The 19,154-nt window shown below is 44.6% G+C and overlaps 1 protein-coding gene across 2 annotated transcripts in view; it reads right to left on the bottom strand.

Annotated features, from left to right (window-relative positions):
- Nucleotides 1–578: 578 nt before the first annotated feature.
- DUSP10 (dual specificity phosphatase 10) overlaps nucleotides 579–19,154 on the bottom strand; it is a 52,883-nt gene continuing 34,307 nt past the window's right edge. For both annotated transcript variants that reach the window (XM_070734375.1, XM_070734376.1), the window contains exons 3-4: nucleotides 9,607–9,978; nucleotides 579–1,863 (exon numbers count right to left, since the gene is read on the bottom strand). In XM_070734375.1, the coding sequence (XP_070590476.1) occupies nucleotides 1,598–1,863; nucleotides 9,607–9,978 (638 nt within the window). In that variant the 3' untranslated portion in view covers nucleotides 579–1,597. The remainder of the gene's footprint in view (nucleotides 1,864–9,606; nucleotides 9,979–19,154) is intronic.

The following is a 19,154-nucleotide window of genomic DNA, read 5'->3' as shown; positions in this document are numbered from 1 at the left end:
AACAAACTGCACTTCAGTCACCTGATCCCATCTTCAGACTGATGAGCACCCTTAATTTTTTTTTAAAAGACAGCATCTGAAGGTCCTATAGATGCCATTGGCTTTTGGAATTTGTTCTATATGTACTGGGCCACACATGCATTATTGTGAATTATTGTGTCAATGGCAAGCTGGTCCAACACCACTTCTCTGTGTTGATGCTGCAGGCATGCTGACCAGTTGTCAGATGTCATCTTGATCACGCCAAGCCTGGCTTCATTTCTTCTTTTTGTGAATACATCTGAGGATATCTCAGATCAATCCAGAAATAGAGAATTGAGGAAGTATTGAAAAGAGAAAGCAGCACGGAGGCTGCTATTTTAGTTCAATATACCACGTTTAAACTAGGGCAAGATTGATGTATTTGAACAAAGCTGGTATAAGTGAGCTAGGAGCCACCTGATACATCATGGATAAATTATGTGGGCAAAATTCATGCAGTCCACTTTCCAATGCTCTTCTGTTCCTGTTACAAGTTGAAAGCTAAACTAGAGGAGTGATTTTATGAAGGAAATAATAAAAAGGACACACACACACACTCACAATTCTAAAACACTTCATTTTATAATCAATATTTTTCTTTACATAAACAGAAACACGCCAATATTTTGTGCGAAAAAATATTTTAAATAAACTTTGCTTATTCTTAATCTGTGTACATTCTGATATACATATGTAACAAGGTTTATGGCACCATTACTAGAACCAGAAAGGGGGAAGAGGGGAATAATTGCTTTTGTTGTATTCCTGCTTCTATATCAAGCCAGTAATCTTTGCACTATTTCTTTAAAAAAATAGTATTATTACTGGGTAGCCTGCAATAATTGGTTTGAACACTCAAAATAAAAATGCTTTCCATCCCCCAAAACTATTATTGCACAAGAAGCCAATAAAGGCATATGGCATAAAATGGTCAAGTCCCTTGGTGTTTAATGTCCTACCCCTCCTACCCACGACCCAAATAGAAAAATAGTACCAGAAGATGAAACATAGGAGGAAATAAAAAGGTGTTCTCTAGCCAGAAGGCTGAGATGTGATTTGCAAATAATTTAAGCTGCTCTGATCATCTTTGCACCAGCAAGCATTTTCATTAGGTTTTCTTTAGTAAAGTCTTTGCAAACTCAAGGCCTGTGGATCTAATCTTTTTGCTATTATTTTGGCTGGTTGTGTCATTATTCTTTTTTTAAAAAATAATATAGCTTTCCTCAGTCTATGAACCTGCACAGACTATTTAGTCATAATCTCTACAAGTAGCTGAACCACCCACCCCCTCAAAAAACAAAAACCCTAAATAATATCCAGGGAGGGGTTTTTTTCCCTCTTAAACATCCACTTTTAAAAGCTGCTTTCTTTTTAAGCCTTTCTCCTTCTTTCATTCCTTTGAGAATTGATTTGCAATGGCATTCTGCGCAAAATCTGTGACGTCTTTCAAAATAGAAGTTGTTTTAAAAAATAATCTTTCTCTAGTAAAAGAAGCTGAAAAGAAAAAAAATGTCCATCCTCCCCAGTTTGCGTAAAGTTTGGGGGGGGAGGAACCCTGTCCTGTGGTTCTTTGCTGTCACACAACAGTCTCAACCCCAATCAGCTTTGGCGTAAGAATTCGTGGTGTGACTCCATTGTTCAGATCTTCTTCAAATTCCAATAACTGCCCCATGAAATTAAGATTGGGAGAAATGATTGGTCGCTTGCCTTTGACAAACTTGTAGGCATCTGTCATAGTCATCCTTGTGTGCTTCATAAGGTACGCAATGACAATGGTGGCGGAACGAGACACCCCAGCCTGGCAGTGGATAAGAAGACCCTTCCCGCATTGATGAGCTTCCTCTGAAAAGATCAAAAACAAAAGAAGCTATTGACTTTAATATAGAAAAGATCATTGGAAGAGATCAAGACATAACTTCATAATGCAATCCACAGCTTAACATTTCATTGGCCCAATTTTACACTGGGAAGTAGGAGGGGGAGGAGGGAAGAGGAACAAGAATTGGACATTGTTCCGCTTCACTCTGCCCTTCCCATACCTGATTTGTTTTTGCTAATGCACAAATCTATATAGCAGTGTTTTTCAACATGGTCAGGTGTGAGGCATGGTCAGGTGTGCCGTGGGGAAATTAAACATGGGTCCCCAAACTACCATTCCTGCCAGGATATCCCTTTTGTGTTCATTGAAACAGGCCCAGTTTCACACTAAGTGAGTATAAATGCACTTAGAAACTATATTATTAACTATATGTATAATATGTACTGTGTTGGAGTGTCAGTTTGGTTGGTGGTGTGCCCCAGGATTTTGTAAATGTAAAAAATGTGCTGCGGCTCAAAAAAGGTTGACAATCACTGATATATAGGGTCGAATACATTCAAAGGATAGGTAGGAGGAACATTTAATATTTTAGCAACAAAGGAGAAGTTAAAGAAACCCAGAAAGAATTTGTCGGCACTTTTTTTCTTCATTGTACAGAGTGAAGAAATCGAAGCTCCAAAATTCATGGCTTTGCTCGTATTCAGAGAGTCTAATCAACACAGAAATTTACGATTTAAGATTTAATTGGATTTGTATGCCGCCCCTCTCTGAGGACTCAGGGTGGCATGTACAGAAAAAAAAAGAAACAGTAATAACAATCCAATTAAAAATACGTTAAAAAACAATCTTTAAAATTCTAATTAAAAAAAACCTATCAATACCATTCATTTAACAATCAAACTAAAGCATTCATTGGTCAGGGGGGAAGATCTAAGGAACCCCAGGCCTGGCGGCAAAGATGAGTTTTTAAACTCTTTCGGAAGGCGAGGAGAAAGGGGGCAGTACGAATCTCCGGGGAGAGCTTATTCCAGAGAGCCGGGCCCCCCACAGAGAAGGCTCTTCCACTAGGTCCCGCCAGCCGACATTGTTTGGCCAACGGAACCCTGAGGAGACCAACTCTGTGGGACCTCGTCAGTCACTGGGATTTGTGCGGCAGAAGGCGGTCTTGGAGATAGTCTGGTCCTTTGCCATGCAGGGCTTTATAGGTCATAACCAACACTTTGAATTGTGTCCGGAAACAGATCGGTAGCCAATTCAGTCCGTGGAGTGATTACGAGATATGGGCATATCTTGGAAAGTCCAAAACTTCTCACACAGCTGCATTTTGGACAAGCTGTGCATTTATATGAATCAGCACTGCTGCTTATGAAGGATCCAAACAGTCCAAAGTTCATAAACCCTTGAGAAATGTGTGTTTTGCTTCCCTCTGTTCCCAGGAAGCAATTCTAAAGCTTTGTTGGAAAATATGGCCTAGAAAAATCCATTTGCTTCTCTTTTCTCCAAGACTTTTTGTTTAAGAACATTTCTGTTATTACAACCTCCCTTGAAATTTCATTAGAGTCTTGCTGATAAGTGAATGGCAGGCATATTTTAGGTGTTAGATATACTGAAAAGTCATGGATTGTTTTGGCTTTTTTTTCTCAGGGCCTGATAGCCATATGTATTGTAACTTGAAAGAATTCAACCAACTTTTTAAAAAGGAATTGGGAACCTTCAGCTTTGACATTTCTCTCAGTACACACTTCTCGGGATATTTTATCACTGGCTGTGTTGCTTCAAGACACTAATGCAATAGTATTTTAAAAGTTCCCCACCTTTCTTTTATTATTTTCACGGTCTTCATATGAATCATATGCCTAAAACTATCCTACACACTTGAATATGTACAAGTCAGCAATGCAAAGTATTGGCAAAAAGGCCACTGTCTAAAATGCTCAATCATGAAATTGCCAGACTTACATAAAATGTAGTAGGGAAATTTTATTTAAGCATTAAAAGTGTAAAGAGGCCAAGGGCAAAATCTGAAACCATGACTTATTTCTTTCCAATTTGTCACTATAATTATTTTCTAATGTTGGTGTCAGAAGCAAACTTGAAATCAAAACGTGATCTAGAAGAGATTACGTAAAATTTAAATAAACAATGAAGGTCGGTACCCTCATACAGAATATGCATCTTTTGATTGAAATAAGAATCTTTGCTTGCTACTATTTCAGTGGTTTCATATAAGTTAATATAAAGGAAGTTATACTGTACACTACTGGGGGGGGGGATGTTTTTGAGATTGGATATATTCTCATATCTTCTCAGAAAGTCATCATCCAAATATCTGGACTCTCTTTTGGCAGTGTTCAAAACCTAATTTGAAATGGGAAAAACCCTACCACTCTTTTTATTCTATCTCATATAGTGCATTTCTAAGAGAGAAGCAATACCAATACAACTGGGACCTTTTATTGGCTAGATTTGTCTCTGGAAAAAGACACATAAATTCAATATGGCAATTCCTTGTAATATTCAAAATTATCCTAAAGAAATTTACCAACAAAACAAGGTGGGGTGGGGGAACCCAGACCAAGATTGTCTGCAGCTTTGGCTAATTCAGAAAAATAGCACTGATAGGCTTTAAGAAATGTCATTGTTCTGCAAGTAGTAATTAATGTGATTAATATATTAACATCTGCCCACCTTATCAGATCTGGACAGACTTTCTCTGCCATGACATCTGCCTTATGGAACAAATTCCCCTCCCCCACCATCACAAAGTGATATCATCTCCATTCTTAATGTCTATGGAGATTCTCAGCCATCCAGGTCATGGTTGCCCCAAACCTTTTCAAGAGGCAAGTGAACTTTCTGGTTTCTCTTTGAAGATGTTTTGCTTCTCATCCAAGAAGCTTCCTCAGCTGAAGAAGCTTTTTGAATGAGAAGCTCGACGTCTTCAAAGAAAAATCAGAAAGTCCAGCTACATCTTGAAAAAGTACCTTTGGGACATCTCCATCCTTACTTATTTTCTGGAAGTTACTCAATACTTGGCTCTGCCATCAGCCTTGGTAGTCCCAGGTAAGAACTGGAGGTAGTTCCTTTAGGGCAGTTAACATCTATTCTGTTTATTTATTATTTTGTTTATTAATTGGATTTGTATGGGTCTTATGATTTTTAAAACTTTTTTAAAAACAATTTCTGTTTTTCATTCATCAATTTATCATTAAATTTGTTTGCTGCCCATCTCACCTTGAGGTGCCTTTTTAAACAATGTTATATATGAAAACATGTATTTAATAAAAATAAAACACTATACAAACACAAATTATCAACTAGGGAGGGAGGATGAGGAGAAGGAGGTGGGATGTGTTATTTATCAACCATGTAGTAATATCCTTCTTATATACCACCCAGAGTTTTGAGAGATGAGTGCCTCCCTCCCACCCCACACACACAGACATGCCAAGCAACTTTTGTGGTTATAAAGCTAAACCCTGGAATGCCCTTCCAAGTTGAACAGTGCCATAAACAATACAGAGCTTGTTAGTTAAGATTAAAAAAAGAAGGGCAATTCTATTTTATGGCACTCAAAGTCTTTATCTGCCAGTTAAACAATAAATAATCTGTTGGCATGTTGAGTTTCCTAAAACTAGAAATTTGCTGCTCATTTCCTCTGTAACGAAGAGTTACAGCACATTTAAGTCCCTGTGTCGTAATAGTCCGGTGTAAACGGGGCAAGGCTTGGATGGTTAGATAAGGCCAAAGTTGTTATTTTGCTATATGGGCTCTAGAAAAATTGCTTTGGACTGGAAGTGCAACAAATCTTTAGCTGATGCAAATCTCATCCTGGTGCCAGCACAAAGGGAATAGACTAATTTTATTTAGCAATAGGACTATTAAGCTGTTAAACAAGAATTGTGCAACCTATGAGATTTAAAAAGAGACCCCTTTGAACTGAGAATTGGAGAAGAAAGAGAAAAAGAACTAAAGGTTAACAATGACTTTAAGCTTGATATCATCTCCAATGATGAAAACAAAAAATAAGATAAGGAAGAAAAGATGAACTCAGAAAAGAATGAATGCTTTTAATGACAAAAGTGAAAAGAGAAAAGAACTAAAGGACAATAATGACTTTAATGAGCTTAATATAATATCTCCAATGATGAAAACAGAGGAGGAGAAGAAGATAAGGAAGAATGGAAACTCGGAAAATAATGTCATTTGCCATGTGTTTTAATGACAAAAGGAATGGGTTCTTTTTATTTTTATTTGTTTTTCTTTCTTCCTCCTTTTTTACTTATCTTACAATATTATTATGGTACATGAATAGTGATTAGTGAGTTGAAAGATTGGCTGTTCAAAATGAAATTGCAAATTTAAATCAATGGAGGAAAATATATTTTTAAAGTTATTATTGTTGTATAAGTTGTTTATAATGTTAATGATCTATGAATTTTACTTAAATCAATCAAATTAGTGAATTAATAAGATGATCATTTTCTATTTTCTTTTTTATTATTAGATTATAGTATAAGGATATAAAACATTGTTAATCTTTTATTTTACAGTAGATAGATGTACTTCTACTAAGGGAATTTATAATACAATTGTTTGAAGTAAGCATAAATGGCACAATCAATGTGTTTACGTATAAAGGTTTCCTAATAAATGATTTGAATAATTTACAATGTATAAATGTGAGTAAACCGCAATGTAAGAATTATGATGACTTTGATGTTACTGATGTAAATTAAGATACAAAAAAACCAGTACTGTTGTTAATATGAGACCATAAGATAAGGTGAAAGATACATTCTGATTTTTTATTGGGTGTATAGAAATGTGGTTGGGGGAGAGAATAAAGATAAGTTGAGATATTAAACAAGGAGAGGAAGCAATGAGGCCCAAAATTAAGAAGCACAAGAAATAACAATTAGCTGTGCAATTAAGCTGTAGCAGCAAATTTGGAATAAAATTGAACTGGTTGGTGATAGTCCCGAGAGACAAAACTGGGATAAGGTAGCACGAGTTAAAATACATGTATCAAAAGTCAAGATTTAAATATATTAGGAGATTTTGAAAAAAAGTGGGATGATTATGATAGTAAGAGTTAGAGAAATATTTTAATCTGTTATGTAATGATAATAGAATTATCCATTTAGGGAAAGATTTAGTGGGTGAATGGAAAGTAGGAAGGAAGGAGAGAAAGGGGAGAGAGTAGAGAAAGAGTAGGAGAAAGGAGGAGAATGAGAAGGGAATGATAGTAGAAGGAGGGAGAAGGAGTAAGAAAGTAGGTAGCAAAGGCGGAATACCCGCTTGAGATAGAAAGAGGGAAATAGAGAGAAGAAAGATGGATGCAGATGAGATAATATAAAGCAAACCTGGAATATGATCTAGTTTATTGTATTTGGATAATGATGTATGTGTATTAAGATGTATTGAAAGTATATGAAGTTATATGTTGAATTTGGGGGGAAAAGAACTATGCAATCTACTGTATTACAGATCAACAAAAGAGTCTTCTGAGACAAAACTACAAAAAAAAGGCATACTATTTACAGAAAGATCAAATCTATGCTTATTTAGTATTCCCATCAATTCCATTTTTATGCCCTAAATTGAACCTCACGAGGAAGTAGTGAGGGAAGCTGAAGGATTTGACCAATTTAATCAATTTTTCCCAACCTTGTGGCTGTCTGAGTGAATAGGGCTTCAACTGACATAGTCTTCAGCTAGCATGGGCAATGGTCATGCTAGCTGAAGGATTGAGGAAGTTGATGTTTAAGACATCTGGCACCCATTGGAAAACACTGTGTCAACTTACCTGGGGGAGTGGAACATATACGTTTTGGTTTCCACTGATAAAATAGCTGCAAGCATTTCAGCTCGATATTATTAAAGGTTCTGGAAGCAGATCATTGTACCTTTTAACATTCTGTCCAAACCCAACATTCTTTTGAGAGATGCATGCAGATGAAAGAGTACATAGCTTTGTATTTTGCAAAATTATCCTTCTTTCTTAAATTCTATTCTGGGGGAATGTCACCAGAAGACATCCGTAATAAAGGACAAGCAGTTATCATACCATTGTTGCATAAAGTGGCTAAACAGCAGCCCTGTCTGATCAAAGGAAGGCCAAGGAAGCACCCATCTAGCCCAGCATCTACATTTCCATAATCCTGAAGTGTTTGTTCACAGTTGCCTTTTAGCAGCTGGTATTCTTGTGACATGCTGCTTTTCATCTTGGAAGTAATAAAACCCTATTGCATTTAATCACCGAGACCTCTATTCTCCATGAATGTGTATCAACACCGCTGGGAATCTGTGGCCATAATCAGTGAACCAGATTCAACAATTTAACCAAGCACTACGCTTTTAATAGTGTGACTACAATTTCCCAGCTTCTATAATATTGAGTTTATGAAGGCAAAGTCCATCTTGAGGTGTTCTTTTCTCAGATCTCTAATCACCTGCACTGGATTGCTGTTTCTAAGATAACCTGTCAATTGATAACCTGTCAATATCCCTATGAGTCTCTCAAAAACTGATACGTTGTTCCTTTGAGAGTGTGAGAATACAGAGAAGGGATATGAACAAACATCTGAAGCATGGTGTTAATAAAGATAGACCACAATTCCTTATCAAACATGTGTTTTACCCCCCCGAAAAAGAGTATCTCTACCCTAATGAATAGAAACCTACAGGAAAAAGGGTGAATACTATAACCCCCTCAGAGAGGGTCTGCAACTTGGGCGTCCTCCTCAATCCACAACTCACATTAGAGAAACATCTTTCAGCTGTGGCGAGGGGGGCGTTTGCCCAGGTTCGCCTGGTGCACCAGTTGCGGCCCTATTTGGACTGGGAGTCGCTGCTCACAGTCACTCATGCCCTCATCACCTCGAGGCTCGACTACTGTAATGCTCTCTACATGGGGCTACCTTTGAAAAGCGTTCGGAAACTTCAGATCGTGCAGAATGCAGCTGCGAGAGCAATCATGGGCTTCCCCAAATATGTCTATGTTACACCAACACTCCGCAGTCTGCATTGGTTGCCGATCAGTTTCCGGTCACAATTCAAAGTGTTGGTTATGACCTATAAAGCCCTTCATGGCACTGGACCAGATTATCTCTGGGACCGCCTTCTGCTGCACGAATCCCAGCGACCAGTTAGGTCCCACAGAGTGGGCCTTCTCCGGGTCCCATCAACTAAACAATGCGGAGAGGGGCGGCATACAAATCTAAATAATAAATAAAATAAATACAATAAATAAAGAGCCTTCTCTGTGGCGGCCCCAGCCCTCTGGAACCAACTCCCCCCAGAGATTAGAATTGCCCCCACCCTCCTCGCCTTTCGTAAGCTTCTTAAAACCCACCTTTGCCGTCAGGCATGGGGGAACTGAGATACTCTTTCCCCCTAGGCCTTTACAATTTACGCATGGTATATTTGTATGTATGTTTGGTTTTATAAATAAGGGTTTTTTAGTTGTTTTAATATTGGATTGTTACATGCTGTTTTTTATCACTGTTGTTAGCCGCCCCGAGTCTACGGAGAGGGGCGGCATACAAATCCAATAAATAATAATAATAATAAGTGATCAATTACTTTAGAAATGGAGCCAGAAATTAAAAAAAGAGCTTTTGCCCAGCCAAAGTAACTTCAATCATCCCACCAACTTTCTGGACCAAGAGAAATCTGCTTTATATTTTCCAACCCAGAACTAAAGTCACAACAGCAGCACTTATTTAGAGCAATCTATTCAAACTGGAAACAAGAATAGTTACCAATGAATTCAAAAGCCTCTTCGAAATACTGTCTGAGGTTCTGCTTGTTGCTATCCGTGGCGGGGAGACGTTTGTAGCTGAACAAACCTTTCTCGTAATGGTAGAGAGGGAGGTGAGTGGTGACGTTGATTACGTAGCCGATGTTCAACCTCTGGATCTTCTCCAAGTCCTGAGCATCATGTTCATTGCCGAGATAGAGGAAGGGCAAGATGGGGGTGAGCTCGGCATTCTCAATGTCTGGAGTGGTAGCAATGGACTGAGGTAGTGTACAGGTTACTGCGGCACCTCCACCTCCGCCTTCAGGGCACTCCTGAAGTTGGAGGGAATGATCACAGAGGTTTTCGTGGTTCTGCTTAAAACTGCTAAGTCCACCTGCAACAAGAGGGAAGAGTTGGGTTTTGAATGAGAAAAAAATGGAATTTGGGGGGGAGGGTGTTTGAGCGCTTATGTTGACATATTTAATCCACCAAGCAAAGACAAGAAGTCTATCCTGTATCTCAGTGTTTCCCAACCTTGGCAAATTGAAGATATTTGGATTTCAACTCCCAGAATTCCCCAGCCAGATATCTTCAAGTTGCCAAAGTTGGGAAACACTGCTGTATCTGAAGCTGTAATTTTCATTTGCCACCATGTGCTACAGACTCAAATCAAGGCTGCTCGACAAAGCAAATCATCTTGGATCACAAAGTCCAGATATATATTTGCTTACTATGTCTTTCACTGGTTTGTTAGTGGTTTGTTTTTTCACTTGGTTTTGTTAGTGGGCTCAAGAAACAGAAAATATGCCTCTAAGTTGCAATAGATACTTGTACTCACTTTATATATTTTAAGATACCCCTGGGTTTACAGTGATCCCTCGAGTTTCGCGATCTCGAGCTTCGCGAAACGCTATATCGCGAGTTTTCTACCCGGAAGTAACACCACCATCTGCACGCATGCGTAGATGGTGGAGTTTGCATTACCGCCGGGCAGATCAGCTGCTAGGCGGCCAAAGGAACCTTCCCTGGGTCTTCCCGCCGGCATGGGGGGCTTCCTAGCACCCCCCCGAACCCCCAACCCGGGTTTGGGGGGGTGCTAGGAAGCCCCCCATGCCGGGGGAGACCTTTTAAAACACCCGTGCCGCTTCCCAGCTGAGTCCTGAAGCCAAGCGCAGAAGTTCCAAAGGCGCTTGGCTTCAGGACTCAGCTGGGAAGGGCGCGGCTGTTTGAAAAGGTGGCAGTCGGCCTGGGGGGCTTCCCAGTACCCCCCCCCAACCCTGTCTCCTGCCGCCGGTTTAGCCAGGAGAGGAGCGGCAAAGTGACTTGGAGGAATGGGAAACTCAAACCGCCCAGTTTCAGCTTTCCATTCCTCCACGTCACTTCGCCGCTCCTTCTGGCTGGTGGGGGGGGGGAGTTAGGAAGGTTCTACTTCTCCCCCCCAGCCAAAAACTCAAAGCCTGTCTCCTGCCACACAGTTTAGCCAGGAGAGCAGCGGCGAAGTGACTTGAAGGAATGGGAAACTCAAACCGCCCGGTTTCAGCTTTCCATTCCTCCACGTCACTTTGCCGGGGGAGTCTGGGAGGGAAGATGACGCGCCGGCAGCACAGGGGCGAGGGGTGGGAGGCAAAGCTCTGCGGGTACAGCCCCTTTCGGCCAAGCCTCCCCCCCCCCCGCCAAGCAGCCAGGGAAGCCGAGCCGGGCGTGGAACATCGGCGCGGGAGGCAGGAGACGATCGGGCGACCGGAGCAGCAGCGCCGCCGCCGCCACGCCCGGCTCGGCTTCCCTGGCTGCGTGGCCGGGGAGGCTCGGCTGAAAGTGGCTGGAGCCGCAGAGCTTTGCCTCCCCCCCCCCCCTGTGCCGCCCGCCGCGTCATCTTCCCTCCCAGACAAAAAGGCCACCCTTCGGCTCTGCAGTTCCAGCCCCTTTCGGCCGAGCCCACCCGGCCAAGGAGCCAGGGAAGCCGAGCCGGGCGTGGCGGCGGCGGCTTCCTTCGGGGGCAACGCCAGCAAGAGGGTCTTCGCCCTCTTGCTGGCGTGCGTGGGCGGTGGGGAAGACCCTCAGCTGCTAGGCGGCCCAAGGAATCTCCCATGGGTCTTCCCCACCGCCCACGCACGCCAGCAAGAGGGGGAAGACCCTCTTGCTTGGCGTTGCCCCCGAAGGAAGCCGCCGCCACCACCGCTTCTTCTTCCTTGCGCCCCCGCTGCCTCTCCGCTCTCTTGGGTGGCGGAGCGAAGGAAAACAAGAAGACCCTCTTCTCCAACACGCCCGGAGGAAAGCGGGGGGAAGGGAGGAGAGAGAAGGAAGCCAGGCACGAAGAGTGTCCATGAGGGGAAGAGACCCCCGCGCCGGGCAGGCCCACCGAAGCGGGGAAGAGGGGGCGTGCACCCGGCCTGGCTAGAGCGCTTGATCTGCGGCGGGCGCCTTAAAAGGGGGTGTGGACTCCTGGGAGGCCTTGGCGGTGGAAGGGGACACACTCGAAGCCTCAGCCGCCTGTCATAAGCGTCCTCTGAGGGAAAAAGAAAGAGTCCGAGCTTGCCGTCCGGAAACGTTGAAGCGCCCTCACAAGCAAGAGGGGGAAGACCCATGGAAGGTTGGAACTGCAGAGCCAAAGGGCGGCCTTTTTGTCTGGGAGGGAAGATGACGCGCGGGCGGCACAGGGGCGAGGGGGGGGGGAGGCAAAGCTCTGCGGCTCCAGCCACTTTCAGCCGAGCCTCCCCGGCCACGCAGCCAGGGAAGCCGAGCCGGGCGTGACGGCGGCGGCGCTGCTGCTCCGGTCGCCCGATCGTGTCCTGCCTCCTGCGCCGATGTTCCACGCCCGGCTCGGCTTCCCTGGCTCCGTGGCCGGGGAGGCTTGGCTGAAAGTGGCTGGAGCCGCAGAGCTTTGCCTCCCCCCCCCCCTGTGCCGCCCCGCGCGTCATCTTCCCTCCCAGACAAAAAGGCCACCCTTCGGCTCTGCAGTTCCAGCCCCTTTCGGCCGAGCCCACCCGGCCAAGGAGCCAGGGAAGCCGAGCCGGGCGTGGCGGCGGCGGCTTCCTTCGGGGGCAACGCCAGCAAGAGGGTCTTCGCCCTCTTGCTGGCGTGCGTGGGCGGTGGGGAAGACCCTCAGCTGCTAGGCGGCCCAAGGAATCTCCCATGGGTCTTCCCCACCGCCCACGCACGCCAGCAAGAGGGGGAAGACCCTCTTGCTGGCGTTGCCCCCGAAGGAAGCCGCCGCCACCACCGCTTCTTCTTCCTTGCGCCCCCGCTGCCTCTCCGCTCTCTTGGGTGGCGGAGCGAAGGAAAACAAGAAGACCCTCTTCTCCAACACGCCCGGAGGAAAGCGGGGGGAAGGGAGGAGAGAGAAGGAAGCCAGGCACGAAGAGTGTCCATGAGGGGGAAGAGACCCCCGCGCCGGGCAGGCCCACCGAAGCGGGAAGAGGGGGCGTGCACCCGGGCCTGGCTAGAGCGCTTGATCTGCGGGCGCCTTAAAAGGGGGTGTGGACTCCTGGGAGGCCTTGGCGGTGGAAGGGGACACACTCGAAGCCTCAGCCGCCTGTCATAAGCGTCCTCTGAGGGAAAAAGAAAGAGTCCGAGCTTGCCGTCCGGAAACGTTGAAGCGCCCTCACAAGCAAGAGGGGGAAGACCCATGGAAGGTTGGAACTGCAGAGCCGAAGGGCGGCCTTTTTGTCTGGGAGGGAAGATGACGCGCGGGCGGCACAGGGGCGAGGGGGGGGGGAGGCAAAGCTCTGCGGCTCCAGCCACTTTCAGCCGAGCCTCCCCGGCCACGCAGCCAGGGAAGCCGAGCCGGGCGTGACGGCGGCGGCGCTGCTGCTCCGGTCGCCCGATCGTGTCCTGCCTCCTGCGCCGATGTTCCACGCCCGGCTCGGCTTCCCTGGCTCCGTGGCCGGGGAGGCTTGGCTGAAAGTGGCTGGAGCCGCAGAGCTTTGCCTCCCCCCCCCCTGTGCCGCCTGCGCGTCATCTTCCCTCCCAGACAAAAAGGCCACCCTTCGGCTCTGCAGTTCCAGCCCCTTTCGGCCGAGCCCACCCGGCCAAGGAGCCAGGGAAGCCGAGCCGGGCGTGGCGGCGGCGGCTTCCTTCGGGGGCAACGCCAGCAAGAGGGTCTTCGCCCTCTTGCTGGCGTGCGTGGGCGGTGGGGAAGACCCTCAGCTGCTAGGCGGCCCAAGGAATCTCCCATGGGTCTTCCCCACCGCCCACGCACGCCAGCAAGAGGGGGAAGACCCTCTTGCTGGCGTTGCCCCCGAAGGAAGCCGCCGCCACCACCGCTTCTTCTTCCTTGCGCCCCCGCTGCCTCTCCGCTCTCTTGGGTGGCGGAGCGAAGGAAAACAAAAAGTTTCCCTTTCTGCAGCTCCTGCCTCCCGCCCACCCAAGACAATAAGAGCGGAAGAAGACCCTCTTCTCCAACACGCCCGGAGGAAAGCGGGGGGAAGGGAGGAGAGAGAAGGAAGCCAGGCACGAAGAGTGTCCATGAGGGGGAAGAGACCCCCGCGCCGGGCAGGCCCACCGAAGCGGGAAGAGGGGGCGTGCGCCCGGGCCTGGCTAGAGCGCTTGATCTGCGGGCGCCTTAAAAGGGGGTGTGGACTCCTGGGAGACCTTGGCGGTGGAAGGGGACACACTCGAAGCCTCAGCCGCCTGTCATAAGCGTCCTCTGAGGGAAAAAGAAAGAGTCCGAGCTTGCCATCCGGAAACGTTGAAGCGCCCTCACAAGCAAGAGGGGGAAGACCCATGGAAGGTTCCTTGGGCCGCCTAGCAGCTGATCTGCTCGGCAGCGCAGGCTGCTGCTGCGCTGCCGAGCAGATCAGCTGCTAGGCGGCCCAAGGAACCTTTCATGGGTCTTCCCCTCTTGCTGGCGAGGTGAGCGGGCGGGCAGCGGACAAGTGGCGGGCAGCGGGCTGGCGGTGCGGAAGTAAAAACACCATGGAAAAGTGGCACGCATGCGCAGATGGTGTTTTTACTTCCGCACCGCTATATCGCGAAATTTCGATTATCGCAAGGGGTCCTGGAACGGAACCCTCGCGATAATCGAGGGACTACTTATATGTAATTTTCTGCAGCTGAATAACTTTTCCCACAATCTCTTACACTACAGGAGTTGAATCCAGTATCAAAATTGAAATCAAAATTGAAAGGATGCCTAACTCTGGTCTGTTTGTTGCAAGTCATGGAAACAAATACACATTTGATAACTTTTGCTTTCTTTTTCATTCAAAAGAATTGTGTTTGTGGCTTTCAATGTATGTTTATAACAACATCATATATATTTAACATTTTACATCTGTGGCTTTTTTTACAGTGTTGCTTTATTTCGTTATTGTATGCTGCCCAAAGTCACTTTTGATGAGATAGGTGGCTATATAAATTTGATAAATAAACCAAATAATAAACTTATTGCCTAGTAATAAGCTGCTGTTACCTCATTCGTTGCCTCTATCTCGAAGGAAAAGTAGCCAAGATTTGGCGGGAGTAACTCTGTAATGCTATTGGTTGTTCTAATGTTATGCCGGGTATAAATAACCTGTTAGTTACCTTGGCTGGTGTTCTGTCATCCGACTATGAAAATAAACTTCTGTTCTTCTACGCCGGCTCCGACTTAATATTAACTTATTACTAGGCAGATACACTACAATTTGGATTTCACAATCCAATTGTCTTCCTAATAAAATTCTGCTTCACAAAGAAGAGTTTACTCAAAAAGTGAATTGTTAAAAGACAGGATACACACAAGACTTAACTTTTCTTTTCCTTAATGCCCGAGCAGGCATTCAGTATTGCCTTCTGTTCTCTCTCAGTTGGGACACCAATTCAGAAAAGTAAAAATGTGAAAACTTTCCTCCCTTCAGTCCAAATGACTTTAGCTGAGACTCCCCACCTGCCTGGTTGCCATGGCATTGACACAAAGACATAGAATGACATCAGCTTGGCATGACATCAGCTCTTTGAGTGCAAACAATATAAGAAGCACCACTTTGTTTAAGGGCTGTGTGTTTCAGAGCCCATGATGTAATGCTAACAGGTGGTTGGACCAGCTTTTGCCTCAGAAGGAGGAGGAAAATATAGTTATGGCCCTTCTGAATGTGTAGGAGATTATAGGTGAGGCAGCTACTAACAACAGAAGAATTTCATCTTTAATTAAAGAGACATCCTAGGTCTAGAAATCTTAGAACTACAACACCTAAAACACGATCTAAGTATTGCCCACAAAACCATATGCTGCAACGTCCTGCCTGTCAATGACTACTTCAGCTTCAACCGCAACAACACAAGAGCACGCAACAAATTAAAACTTAATATTAATCGCTCCAAGCTTGACTGTAAAAAATATGACTTTAGCAATCGAGTTGTCGAAGCGTGGAACTCATTACCGGACTCAGTAGTGTCAACCCCTAACCCCCAACATTTCTCCCTTAGACTATCCACGATTGACCTCTCCAGGTTCCTAAGAGGTCAGTAAGGGGCATACATAAGTGCACTAGCCGGCCTTTCATCCCCTGTCCAATTGTCTCTCCTTATCTCATATATCATATATCTTTTCTTCCTTTCATTTATCTTCTCCTCTACTTTTATATCTATTCTTTATATATACGGTAATACTTGATGTCTATCCTCTTTAATATGTATTGTGTATTGGACAAAATAAATAAATAAATAAATAAATTAAATAAATAAAATGCTGCTTCTGGCAAACTGGCAAGTGGACTTTGGAAAATTGCAATACATTTTGCACAAAGTAAAGTCAGCTTAACAGAAGGTCTTATACCTTATACACATATTGAAAATTAAGAACTGGTAAATTAAAGGCAATTGTGCTCCCAAATCATTCTGGAAAGTCCCACTGTTTCATCTACTGTTGCTCTTCTGTGCCAAAATAATTTTTAAAAGTTTAGACATTCACAAACTAAATTCTCAAAGAAAAATACTAAATATGCTAGTCATTACAAAAAACAATTAGTTTGTATTGAAAAGATGAACATTAAGTACTAGGATATAGGTGAGGATATAGTGAGAAGTCAAGAGTTTGATCTTCCTTATAATGTAGTCATTTGCTCAATTCATTTGAAGACCTCCTCCCTTTACTCCCTGTGGGGTTTTGCTATTTTGTTAGCCAACAGAGAAATATGATCAAAATCTACAGTAATTCAACAAAGGCATCTCAGAAAGATCAGATTCTTTTGCTATGGATTCTGTTTAAGCCCTTAAAGGCTTCTTCCTTTCAGTCTGGAGAGAACAATGAGAGAGATATTAAAAATTTCCAAAGACAGGTCAGCAGCACCAAATTGCAGCTTTGGTTTAGCACAGGTGTCAGCAACCTGCTGCTCCAGAGCTGAATGTGTCTCTTTGGGCCCTCTGCTGTGGCTTCTTGTCAGGTGATCCCACCACTGGCTGGCCCTACCCTTCACCCCCCCTCCCAGTCACTCCTCACCTGGCCTGAAAAGGTAAGGGCGACGGTGGGGGATGGAGAAGTGGCCAGGGCAGAGACAGAGAGATACAGAGAGGGGGTAGAGAGAAAGACATAGAGAGATACAGAGAGAGAAAGAGGGGGGAGGGAGGGGGAGGGAGGGAGAGAGAAAGATGTCAAAAGGGTTTTGTGGTTCCCGGTGTTTTTTAACAACTGGTTCCCTGCCCTAATGATCAGCTGGGTAGGCATAGCTTAGGGGGACATGTAACTGGTGGAAATGAATGACGTTAAGTAGGCCAGGCCTACCCAGGTTTTGTGGCTCCTGGTGTTATCTTTTCTGTGGGAAACAGGTCCAAATGGCTCTTTGAGTGTTTAAGGTTGTAGACCCCTGGTTTAACCAAAGGAAATGATTTTTCTTCTCCATATCATGAATATCCTTTTTTTTTTAAACTATGTGCTCTAGTTCTTAGGTATTAGTATGAGTTTTTTCCATTAAAAAAAGCTGTGCTCCTAATGATGGCTTGGTGAGAAAATGCAACCAGAGCACCATCTTTCTACTTGCATAATCAAATGGAAAGCTACACCTGCCCCCGGGTCCACTTGGGTGATTTTTGTTGTTTTTGTTGTTGGGTCTAGAGTAAAAGGCAGGGTCTGTCTCCAAAATGAGGAGCATGTAGGAAAAGCTTCCATGCTACTTAAGAAAACATGGCTGAAAAGTCTGCGGCTTTTTCTAGACACTGCTAACAATCTATCTTCATCATTGGGCAAGTTTTTTGGAGATGCTGTTTATTGTGGTTCAACAACATTTGAGAGTCCGCAGGTTCTCCCTATAAAAAGATTTCAGGCATAACTAATGTAAATGCAAAGCTCTGGTGAGTGTTGTAGCTACTGCTATCCACAAAATTATAGTCTCCTCATCTCAAACATTTTAGACATGGTTAAAGCAAACTCTTAGTATATCTGATCTCTGATACAATAACTTGGGAGATGGGTGATGGATTGTAAGTGCTAGAAAAACCAGGTATTCATATTTCATATTTGAATTTCTGACAAGAGGATGGGGAGGAAGGGAAGGCATTAGGAAGATGGTCGGACAAATGGACAGCACTCTGAGGCAGTAATGGAGTTAAGGGAATAAGACTGGGTAGAAAAAATGGGTGAGTGATATGCAGTAGCAAAGGGGGAGAGGAAAATATTGGGAAGATTGATAGATCAGGCAGGCAGGTGGATATAAGTTGGCAGCAAATGTAATTCTTTTCCTTCACCCTTGCTCTGCCCCAATCCATAGTTCCTGACTGATAAAATACTAAAAGGAAAAGGGATCCTTCAACAATCCCTAAGGCAGTGTTTCTCAACTTTGGCTGTTTGAAGATGTGTGGACTTCAACTCCCAGAATTCCCCAGCCAGCGTTGCTGGCTGGGGAATTCTGGGAGTTGAAGTCCACACATCTTCAAATGGCCAAGGTTGAGAAACACTGCCCTAAGGTTAGTGCTGAGAATGACGGTGCTATCTTTGAAGGGCTGGTAGTCTGACTCAGAATTAACACACCCTTCTTCTACTTTAAAACACTTTAAATTTGAGATTTTTAATTCCTAGTTTGATCTCCAGGATCCTATTTATTTTATGCTTTTCCACTTGATTCACAACCTCTTTTTCCTTAAGGAAACGGAAAGTTAATAATGTTTAACTTTCACATCCATCACATCTGTACTTCTAATGGTTGTGGAGCACAGGAGATGAATAGAAAAAGAAGATAATGAAACTCCCAGAACCAGTGCGTTTTGGTTTTAAAAGTAGGCAAATAAGTATATTTCCATATCATATTATATATGCAAGAGTTGGGCTGAGAATGGAAGTATCGCTGTTCTCAGAAACACATTGATATTCCACTGCAACCATGCAGATGCCCAGAGAAAGGCTGGGGCTTTGGGAGAAGGCTTCAGCCCCAGGTATTCATAGTATCAAACATTTGCAAATTATCGTTGTGGTCTGATCCAAGCAGGGTGGGCTACTGCCTAGACAGTTGGGAACGCAGTGGGGTAGTGAAAATGAAGCTCCACCCCAGAGCATCCAATTTGCACTGAAAGATGTTGAAAAAAAATGCAGGGCGTCCTGCATAAGCCACGCCCACAGTGTGGTAGCCCTTCACTGAATCCAACCCTCCTGTTCACCGCAGT

Source organism: Erythrolamprus reginae, chromosome 1 (genome assembly GCF_031021105.1).
Source record: "Erythrolamprus reginae isolate rEryReg1 chromosome 1, rEryReg1.hap1, whole genome shotgun sequence".
Taxonomy (NCBI): Eukaryota; Metazoa; Chordata; class Lepidosauria; order Squamata; family Dipsadidae; genus Erythrolamprus; species Erythrolamprus reginae.
The sequence above is the reverse complement of the archived record's forward strand: the minus strand, read 5'-3'. Positions and strand labels throughout refer to the sequence as shown.